At 45.0% G+C, this 11,806-nt stretch overlaps 1 protein-coding gene across 1 annotated transcript in view; it reads left to right on the top strand.

Moving 5' to 3' along the window:
* Positions 1–635: 635 nt before the first annotated feature.
* LOC149432285 (sushi, nidogen and EGF-like domain-containing protein 1) overlaps positions 636–11,806 on the top strand; it is a 12,393-nt gene continuing 1,222 nt past the window's right edge. Inside the window, exons 1-3 of the mRNA XM_089665289.1 lie at positions 636–785; positions 2,759–3,040; positions 7,391–7,528. Coding sequence (XP_089521415.1) covers positions 636–785; positions 2,759–3,040; positions 7,391–7,528 — 570 coding nt within the window. The remainder of the gene's footprint in view (positions 786–2,758; positions 3,041–7,390; positions 7,529–11,806) is intronic.

Here is an 11,806-nt window from a genome sequence, read left to right as displayed (position 1 = left end):
CGGCGGACATTCTGACATTGGGGGGTACTGACTTGGGGTCACTGACATCCCCAAAAACACTAATACAGTGATCAGTGCAAAAAAAAAAACACTGACACTGTACTAATGGCAATGGGGAGGAAGGGGTTAACTTTATTTTGCAGGGAAGGGTTATCTGTGTGAGGGGGGGTGTTTTACTAGGGGGCGGGGTGTGTACTGGGCGGGACACGGCTGATCGAGAAAGAGAAACTGTTCTTTCTCGATCAGCTCATCCTCGAGCTGACAGGGAAGTGTCAGACAGCACAGCTACTGCAGCTGTGCTCTCTGTCACTGTTTGCCACCGATCGCCGGGAGATAGCCGCTAAGGAGCGGCTGTGACCTGGCGACTCACATCTGCGGCGGTGATCGGCGCGACAGATAGGGCGGCGGCGCGCCTCATGAGTGCCCCCTATTTGTTTACAAAACACACGTCTTAAAACGTGGTTTTGCCTGTGAGTGCCGCCCTGCCCCCGTATATGTACAGTGGCTGGGCGGCATGCGGTTAACATAATTCTACCTGTTGGCATGTTTAGATAACGGGAGTAAAAATGCTTTACCCGGAGCATGCATGATCCTGCATTACCAGAGTTTTTGTAAATGTAAAAAATGTATATGGTATGAAATTTAACTTTCTTATGACAGGTTTGCTGTATCCTTACGGATCCGATTTTGATTCTGTTACCCCACAAGTAGATGATGGAGGAACTGGTATAATTCCGCTATCAGTAAATGTCATCCTTTTTGGTGATGTTTACAACGCCCTAATTGTAAGTAAGACGTTTGTAGAGCAAATATTATTTTTAAAAATGATAAAAAAAATAATATGAATAATAATAAGAAGAATTATGATTATTAATATTATTATATTTTTTTTAATATATTCTGATTATATAAAGCCTAAATGCCAAGATTATTTTCTAGTTTACATTATTGTTGGATGCTAATTTTTGCGTGTGTGTGAGACCCCAACGGGGAATTTCTTACTTTTAGTATTGTGATTTGGATAGTTGGGAGCTATGCTTGTATAGCGTATATCAGGGCTTAAAATTTCAAATCCTGAGCTACTAGCCAGGCCTTAGAGTTACTCGCCACCAGGGGCGGACTGACAACTCATGGGGCCCCCCGGGCAATAGGGGATCATGGGGCCCCTGTGTCCTTGCCCAAACTCAAAAAAGCCTATGAAAAAGGTACCAGGGACATCTCATGGAGCCCCCTACTGACCCCGGGCCCTCGGGCAGTGCCCGAGTTTCCAAATGGTCAGTCCGCCCCTGCTCGCCACCAACAAACATACACAAACAGAGACACCTGTACACACACACACAAACATGTACACACAGGCACGGAGACACATGTATACACACACAGGCACATACAGACATGCATACGCACAGATACATGTACATACACAGAAATACACATGCACAGACACATGTACATACATACACAGACACATGGACACACAGACACAAGCACGTATATACACACAAACACACATGTACATGCACACACACACAGACACCTGTACACGCACACAAACATGTACATACACACAGAAACATGTACACACACGCACAGAGACACATGTATACACACACAGGCACGTACAGACACGCATACACACAGATACATGTACATACACAGAAATACACATGCACAGACACATGTGCATACATACACAGACACATGTACATACATACACAGACACATGTACACACAGACACGTGCACGTACATACACACAAACACGCACACACATGTACATGCACACACACACACAGACAAGTACACACACACATACATGTACATACATGCAGACACATGTACAGATACACACAGACTCATGTACAATTGTACATGCATACACGTACACATACATATACACGCACACACACACCACCTCCCATAAAAAGTTGCAGTACTTTGTTGTTCACTCACAGAGCCGGGTACTGCACTCTAGGGAGAGGCAGAGAGCACAGCACACACTCCCTGCTTTGCTTTCACTGCGCTCAGCTATTGAGTAGTCTGTGCCAATGACAGATCTGGCCTGAGCTCCGAGCCTGCTCAGCAAGACGGCCCTGGGGGACACACTCACCCCCACCATAATTTCCACTCACCATTGGCGAGCAGGCGAGTGGAAATTTCAAGCCCTGGCGTATATTACCCATGGTATTGGAACAAAGACAGTGAAACCTCAACGTTTTAGGAACATAGAGACACGGAGGGTACCTGGTAATGTATTTCTCTGGATACTTTAAAAAAGGTCTGGATTCTTTCTTAGATACGCAGAATATAACTGGATATAACATTTATAGGTAAAGTCGATCCAGGGAATATCCGATTGCCTCTCGGGGGATTAGGAAGGAATTTTTTTCCCTGCAGGAGCAAATTGGATCGTGCTTTGCTGGGTTTTTTTGCCTTCCTCTGGATCAACTGTGGGTATAGGATTATAACTTTTTTTTTTTTTTATGGTTGAACTGGATGGACTTTTGTCTTTTTTCAGACTATGTAACTTTGGGTGAACGTACCCTTTATGTGAAAGATAAAAAACTGCTGTGTGGACTGCCAGCAAATCAAAACTAGCTATTTTCTATATGTGTTAATATCTAAAGTATAATGTATTTATAGAATCAAAATCAAAAATGCTTTAAGCCCAAAATCCAAAAAACAAAAAATTAACAAAGCACAAACTCTGCCATTGTCCGGTATGAACCAACGTTTGTATCTCTTTGTGTAATAAACAGGTTGATAACAATGGACTGCTGTCATTCAACGCTCTAATATCGACCTATACACCCCAACAACTCCCTGTAAATCAAAGTAATCCATTCCTCGCCGTTTTCTGGGCTGATGTATATAATGCGAATTCAGGGCACATTTATTACCTGCAGAGCACAGATCCAAGTCTTTTAACTTTGGCTACGTCAGATATCAGAAACTACACCATGGATTTCACCTTCACAGCCAACTGGGTTTTTGTGGCCACCTGGGATAGAGTTCCGTATTATGGATCCTCATCAACCAAGGTATAGTGACTAGGTTCATGTTTTCTGTGTTCTGTTGTAAAGGTCAGAACCTACAGGTCCACTTAGGATTGATTCTCCTAAGAACATAAAATAGTAATCATTTAAAATTCTAATTCAGCAGGATTATAAACTCAGTATAGGGTGAAGGGGTAGTACAGGGGTGGGCAAACTTTTTGACTTGAGGGCCGCAATGGGTTCATATATTGGACCTGGGGGCCGGACCAAGAGTAGATGAATGATGTGTATGTGTCATCCATAGTAAGTATAGTAATATTCCCCCATAGTAAGCGTAGTAATTAATCCCCCATATAGTAATTCATCCCCCATAGTAATTCATCCCCCATATAGTAATTCATCCCCCATAGTAATTCATTCCCCATAGTAATTCCTTCGGCCATATAGTAATTCATCCCCCATATAGTAATTCATCCCCCATAGTAATTCATCCCCCATATAGTAATTCATCCCCCCTATAGTAATTCATCCCCCCTATAGTAATTCATCCCCCATAGTAATTCATCCCCCATATAGTAATTCATCCCCCCATAGTAATTCATCCCCCATATAGTAATTCATCCCCCATATAGTAATTCATCCCCCATAGTAATTCATCCCCCATATAGTAATTCATCCCCCCATAGTAATTCATCCCCCATATAGTAATTCATCCCCCATAGTAATACATCCCCCATAGTAATTCATCCCCCATAGTAATTCATCCCCCATATAGTAATACATCCCCCATATAGTAATTCATCCCCCATATAGTAATTCATCCCCCCATAGTAATTCATCCCCCATAGTAATTCATCCCCCATATAGTAATTCATCCCCCCTATAGTAATTCATTCCCTATATTAAGTCCCCAAGTCCCCCCTGTGTCAATTCACTTACCTTTGCTCCGCGCGTTCCTCTCGCGGTGTTCCCGGGCCGTTCCGGTGTAGCATGAAAATCTGTCTCCTATGAGGATCTGTCCCCCTCGACGTATCTGCGCATGTGCCAGTTTCAGGCATTAGCAGCTGATCGGCGATCTCCGGCACATGCGCAGATACGTCGAGGGGGACAGATCCTCATAGGAGACAGATTTTCATGCTACACCGGTCTTCAGGGCGGACTGTGAAAGGAGCCTAGCGGGAGCCTAGCTCCGCGGGCCGGATTAAAAGGTCCGCGGGCCGTAGTTTGCCCATTGCTGGGGTAGTATGTCAACTGTGTGTGAGAAACTCTTTCTGCCACATTTCCCACAAATGTTTTTAGATCTCACATCACCATCGTTGTTCGCTAAGCAGAGTCAATGATTTAAAAATATTTGATCCACATGAGGTCTCATCTAAAGGGAATCAAGCATTTTGGGAAATAATTGCATGGTTCTCCATAAAAGGAGAATTTTACATCTTTATAATTGGGGGAATCGAAAACATTGTGACAAATTGACTGACTTGGTTTGCTTGTGTTCTGGTTGAGATAGCTGCACAGGAACTGAAGCTTCTTATTAAAACGTATGTCTGCTTCTAAGGTAGGGACACCTTGCAGGAACCTTATGCTTGGTGACCTCTACAAACACAGAAATTATACTTTTAATCCCAACCTCTGTATCATTTATATATAGGTTACAAAGTAGGGCTTCCAACACTGAACCTTGGGGTACACCACTAGTAGCCTTGGACCATTCTGAGTATGGACCATTAATCACTATTCATAGTACAGGAGATGACCAGAGACTACGGACATAGTACAGGAGATGACCAGAGACTACGGACACAGTACAGGAGATGACCAGAGACTGCGGACACAGTACAGGAGATGATCAGAGACTGCGGACATAGTACAGGAGATGACCAGAGACTACGGACATAGTACAGGGGATGACCAGAGACTGTGGACACAGTGCAGGGGATGACCAGAGACTGCGGACACAGTGCAGGGGATGACCAGAGACTGCGGACATAGTACAGGAGATGAGCAGAGACTGCGGACACAGTACAGGGGATGACCAGAGACTGCGGACACAGTACAGGAGATGACCAGAGACTGCGGACACAGTACAGGAGATGACCAGAGACTGCGGACACAGTACAGGAGATGACCAGAGACTGCGGGCATAGTACAAGGGATGAGCAAAGACTGCGGACATAGTACGGGAGATGAGCAGAGACTGCGGACATAGTACGGGAGATGAGCAAAGACTGTGGATATAGTACAGGAGATGACCAGAGACTACAGACATAGTACAGGAGATGACCAGAGACTACAGACATAGTACAGGGGATGACCAGAGACTGCGGACACAGTACAGGAGATGACCAGAGACTACAGACATAGTACAGGAGATGACCAGAGACTACAGACATAGTACAGGAGATGACCAGAGACTACAGACATAGTACAGGAGATGACCAGAGACTACAGACATAGTACAGGAGATGACCAGAGACTGCGGACAAAGTACAGGAGATGACCAGAGACTGCGGACACAGTACAGGAGATGACCAGAGACTGCGGACACAGTACAGGAGATGACCAGAGACTGCGGACATAGTACGGGAGATGAGCAGAGACTGCGGACACAGTACGGGAGATGACCAGAGACTGCGGACATAGTACAGGAGATGACCAGAGACTGCGGACACGATACAGGAGATGACCAGAGACTGCGGACACAGTACAGGAGATGACCAGAGACTGCGGACACAGTACAGGAGATGACCAGAGACTGCGGACACGATACAGGAGATGACCAGAGACTGCGGACATAGTACAGGAGATGACTGCAGACACACTCCTGGAGATGACCAGAGACTGCAGACATATTACAGGGGATGAACAGGGTTCTTTCAGCAATGTACAGATGTACAGTTTGTGAAAACAGCTCAGGGTTTGGTATAACAGTCCACAGGCAGTCTATGGGGGGAAGGACCTACCTGGCCAGCTGTGCTCAGCTTCCTTTCTGAGGTCTGGGGGAGGGACTCACACTCACATCACAACTTCTACTTTGCTTGGCAGACTTCTGGCATTGGTGAATGAACACTTGAATCCATAGTTGCAGTTATATTTACTATATCTATATTATTGCCATTGCCAATGTTTGTGTCAGGAATGGGCTCACCACTGGTGGTGCTGTGGCTCACTTGCTCTGTGGGCTGCAGTACCAGCTCCTACCAGAGGGTGCTTTCAGCAGCCAGGGTCTCACTCTTGCAATCAAACCATCACCTGAGGCTGATTGCAGGAGGTCTATTTAAGCAGGACCAGGCCTGCAATCAGTGCCTTGGTGTTTGTTTCCCATGAGCCCCTGTACCTAGTATCCTGTGAAGCTTCTGTTGCTGACCTCTGCATTGTTCCTGACCCTGCTGACCGTCTCCTGTTTAACCCCTGGCTTGCCTGACCATCGTTTTGCCTGATCCTCTGTACCGCGCTGCCCGTGAGTTACTGAACCCCGGCTTGTGACCCTGACCATTCTCTGCCTGCTCCTTTGGTACCTCGCTGCCCGCATGTTTCTGACCTGGCTGACTGCGCCTTACGCTACCCAGATGATCCATCCATCTGTCCCTGTTACCAGGTCTGCCAGCCTCTTCACGTCAGGCTCCTTTCCCCACACACCTTTGATGACGCTCTCTACCATTGCCGGACGTACTCAGGGGTCGCGACCTGGTCTCAGTCTGCTCCAAGTCCATCCCCACCATCAGGGGCCCTGGGGAATAAGCAGATTGGGACTTAGACCCCGCGCCCTGAGGAACCCCGTGCTGTGGGCTGCTAGAGACGCCGCCAGGCCAAACGGCCTGCCTGACCATTCCACCTCTCCAGCCCTGACTACACCTGTGTTCCCACACATTTCTGGTCATACCCGGATCCCTAACAGTTTGTTTGTAACATAGCAATCTTTTTATCAACTGCCATAGCCCTCCACCATCTTCTCCGATTCCACCCTTCATTAATGTCTGACTTATCTGCCCAATTATATTCTTTCTCCCCTTCAATTCTAGCTCAAATACTTCTCTCACCTTCCCATGAACCTCTCCTCTAGCACAGCAGTCCTCCTTCCATTTAGGTGCAAACCATCGCTTGCACCCCAATGAAAAACCAGCTTAAAACTCTAGAAACCCAACTCCTTCCCTCTACACTGGCTACTTTTCCTTGGTTTTGGCTCTGTAATCTGAGCTATGCGTAATGAGCACTAATACGCATGATAATTCATATCATTACTTGTGCCTTATGAGTTGACACTTCATTGCATTAACACATATATAAAAAACAAGAAAAGTAGAAGCTTTAGGAAAAACACAAGAAATTACTAATTAAGCCTCTGATAAATGTAAGCTACTGACTTGCATTGATGTTTTATCATTCCACCTACAGGTCAACACATTCCAGATTGTATTGATCACCAATGAGACGTCCACGTATGTTTTATATAACTATGCCGATATCCAGTGGACAACCGGAAGAGCCAGTGGTGGTAATGCCTTTACGGGACTTGGAGGAACTCCGGCTCTGGTAAGTAAACCTAAAATGCTGAATTTTAAACAATAGTGCAGCGCTAAAAAACTAAATCACTATAAATAATGCTACATGGGCTAAAAAAGCCAAACACACCTACATGTGAAATACTTATAATGAAAGCATAAAAAATGAAAATATATAGAATGTGAAAAATATAAGTATTTCACATGTAGGTGTGTTTGGCTTTTTTAGCCCATGTAGCATTATTTATAGTGATTTAGTTTTTTAGCGCTGCCCTATTGTTTAAAATTCATATTGCACTGGTTGGGTATCAGTTTGAGTGTAAGCAGCTGATAGGTAGGGATTGGGGGTCCATTACAGCGCAGGAGGAATTTTTTATCAAACCTAAAACGCTGAGCATTGGATCCAACTATTTAAAGGATAAGTTCACCAAAGAAAAAGCTGGTGTTCATTTATCTAGAGCAGGGGTGGGCAAACTTTTTGACTTGAGGGCCGCAATGGGTTCATATATTGGACCCGGGGGCCGGACCAAGAGTAGATGAATGATGTGTATGTGTCATCCATAGTAAGTATAGTAATATTCCCCCATAGTAAGCATAGTAATTAATCCCCCATATAGTAATTAATCCCCCATATAGTAATTCATCCCCCATAGTAATTCATCCCCCATATAGTAATTCATCCCCCATAGTAATTCATCCCCCATATAGTAATTCATCCCCTATAGTAATTCATCCCCCATATAGTAATTCATCCCCCATAGTAATTCATCCCCCATATAGTAATTCATCCCCCATATAGTAATTCATCCCCCATAGTAATTCATCCCCCATATAGTAATTCATCCCCCATAGTAATTCATCCCCCATATAGTAATTCATCCCCCATAGTAATTCATCCCCCATATAGTAATTCATCCCCCATATAGTAATTCATCCCCCATATAGTAATTCATCCCCCATATAGTAATTCATCCCCCATAGTAATTCATCCCCCATATAGTAATTCATCCCCCATATAGTAATTCATCCCCCATAGTAATTCATCCCCCATATAGTAATTAATTCCCCATATTAATTCATCCCCCATATTAAGTCCCCCCTGTGTCAATTCACTTACCTTTGCTCCGCGCGTTCCTCTCGCCGTGTTCCCGCGCCGTTCCGGTGTAGCATGAAAATCTGTCTCCTATGAGGATCTGTCCCCCTCGACGTATCTGCGCATGTGCCAGTTTCAGGCATTAGCAGCTGATCGGCGATCTCCGGCACATGTGCAGATACGTCGAGGGGGACAGATCCTCATAGGAGACAGATTTTCATGCTACACCGGTCTTCAGGGCGGACTGTGAGAGGAGCCTAGCTCCCCTCGCGTTCGTCACGCTGCCCCGCCTACACACATCCTGACAGCCATCCTGACAGTATCACGCTCCGCGGGCCGGACTAAAAGGTCCGCCGGGCCGTATACGTATACGTAGTTTGCCCATTGCTGATCTAGAGGAACTTATTATTAATATAATTTTTTTTTAATTTAAATATTTATTGCTTTTTCAATTAAATACATATTCCATCATATTCACATAACATATACAAAACCATTACTTATTTCCCTTTCTATAACTATTTCCCTCACCCACCCAACACACCTCCCCTCCCTCCCTCCCCTCTCCTCCCCCCCCCCCCCCATTCCACCCACTCCGCATCCCCCATATCTTCCCTATAAAAGCAAGAGGAGCGTTCATTTCATCACACACTATATCTTCCTAAATTTCACCTTCAATCCAAATTCTTCCCATTTTTTCCATTTCACATAATATGACCCCATCCTGTCTTCCTGCATATGGTACAATTTCTCCATCCTACAAATCTGGTTCACTCTATCTACCCAGTCTTCCTCCATCGGCACCTCTGTCTTACGCCAAAACTTGGGTATCAGACCTTTTGCTGCATTTAGATATTAGCACTGATAATTCTGTGCTATGTAGAAGACAGGTCTCCGAATCCAATCCAATATCAATCTCAGTAATCATCCCAAACAGGGGCGGACTGACAACTCATGGGGCCCCCGGGCAATAGGGGATCATGGGGCCCCTGTGTCCTTGCCCAAACTCAAAAAAGCCTATGAAAAAGGTACCAGGGGCATCTCATGGGGCCCCCTACTGACCCTGGGCCCTCGGGCAATGCCCGAGTTTCCGAATGGTCAGTCCACCCCTTATCCCAAATAAATGAACTATCATCTTCCAAAATACTTGTATTTTTGGGCACTCCCACCATATGTGATACACCGTGCCTATCTCCCCACACCCCCACCAACACCACTGTGAATTCTCCCTACTCATCTTATGTTCAACATTCGGTGTAATATGCCATCTTATCAAACACTTATAATTTATTTCCACCTCTCGCATACTTATATTCTCGTGCGGTAATCTATATATATTTTTTTTTGTTTATCTTCTTCTAACACAACCTTCATATCCCTTTCCCATTTTGCTATATACATTGGCTTTGTGTTTGTGTATAATTCAGTGAGAATTTTATATATTTTTGCAGTACCGTGTTTCCCATCTCCCTGTGATTCCAACAACCTCTCAAACAAATTCCAATCTTTTCTCGATCTCAGGGGTTTCGGAAGATTCCCAACAAAATGTTTTAATTGGTGATATCTCCACTCATCTATCTTAGTGAAAATTTCTCCCTTTTCCTTTTCCAAGTCTTTAACCACTTCCCAACCGGCCGTTGCATATAAACAGCCGGACGGTGGCAGTGCAGGGTTGGGTGGCCGTTTATAAACGGCATCCCCGCACCCTGCTTGTGCGCGCTCCCCGATCCGGTGCCCCCTGTGTCCTGCGGACACGGTGAAACACCGATCGTAGGACGGGACCTCTGTACGAGGTCCCGATCATGTGATCACTGATTGGCCAATCAGTGATCACATGCAAAGTAGTAAGCAAGATGTCACTTGTGACATCATTGCTTACTACGTGTGAAATCTGTGAATGATCACAGAGGTCACATGGTACAGGGCTATTCACAACAGCCTTGTACCATGTGACAAGCTGTGACCAATCACAACTCACTCAGTACTTCTCAATGAGTGCAGGAATGCAGCCAGAGAGAAAGAGAAATGATTGATTTTACATCCTATATGGGTGTAAAAGCAATCAGTGTAAAAAAAAAAAATCTTCATCACCCCCCAAAAGTGACACTGTACTGCTAGGGTGACAGTATGTAAAATAAATAAATAAATAAATAAATAAAAAGTAATAATATAAAAAAATAAAATAAAAATGTAAAATAAAATGTTTAAAAAATATAGTTTTTGGTTATAAACTAATTTGGATTTTTTTTTTTTACTAAAAAGATAACGGAATAAATTTTGGCCAAGAATTATGATGAAATATTATTTATTTGCAAAATTTTATAAAAAAAACACTTTTTTTCAAATTTTTTGGACTTTTTCATTTACATAGCAAAAAAAATAAAAATCCCAGCGGTGAATAAATATCACCAAAATAAAGCTTTATCTGTCTCTAAAAAATGGTAAAAAATTCATATGGGAACAGTGTTGCATGACCGCGCAATTGTCATTCAAAGTGTGATAGCGTTGAAAGCTGAAAATTGCCCTGGTCAGGAAGGGAGTGAAAGTGTCCGGACTGGAAGGGGGGGAAAGTGTTCGGACTGGAAGGGGGTGAAAGTGTCCGGACTGGAAGGGGGTGAAAGTGTCCGGACTGGAAGGGGGGGAAAGTGTCCGGACTGGAAGGGGGGGAAAGTGTCCGGACTGGAAAGGGGTGAAAGTGTCCGGACTGGAAGGGGGGGAAAGCGTCCGGACTGGAAGGGGGTGAAAGTGTCTGGACTGGAAGGGGGTGAAAGTGTCCGGACTGGAAGGGGGTGAAAGTGTCCGGACTGGAAGGGGGGGAAAGCGTCCAGACTGGAAGGGGGTGAAAGTGTCTGGACTGGAAGGGGGTGAAAGTGTCTGGATTGGAAGGGGGGGAAAGCGTCCGGACTGGAAGGGGGAGAAGTGTCCGGTCTGGAAGGGGGGGAAAGTGTCCGGACTGGAAGGGGGTGAAAGTGTCCGGACTGGAAGGGGGTGAAAGTGTCCGGACTGGAAGGGGGGGAAAGTGTCCGGTCTGGAAGGGGGGGAAAGTGTCCGGATTGGAAGGGGGTGAAAGTGTCCGGACTGAAAGGGGGGGAAAGTGTCCGGACAGGAAGGGGGTGAAAGTGTCCGGACTGGAAGGGGAGGAAAGTGTCCGGTCTGGAAGTGGTTAAGTGATCTCAATTCACCCTCCACCATTATATCTCTCATTTGAACTTCCTC

Source organism: Staurois parvus, unplaced genomic scaffold (genome assembly GCF_062004578.1).
Source record: "Staurois parvus isolate SC_StPar_1 unplaced genomic scaffold, SC_StPar_1.0 ptg002174l, whole genome shotgun sequence".
Classification (NCBI taxonomy): domain Eukaryota; kingdom Metazoa; phylum Chordata; class Amphibia; order Anura; family Ranidae; genus Staurois; species Staurois parvus.
Note: the sequence above shows the minus strand (reverse complement) of the source record. Positions and strands in the feature narration are given on the sequence as shown.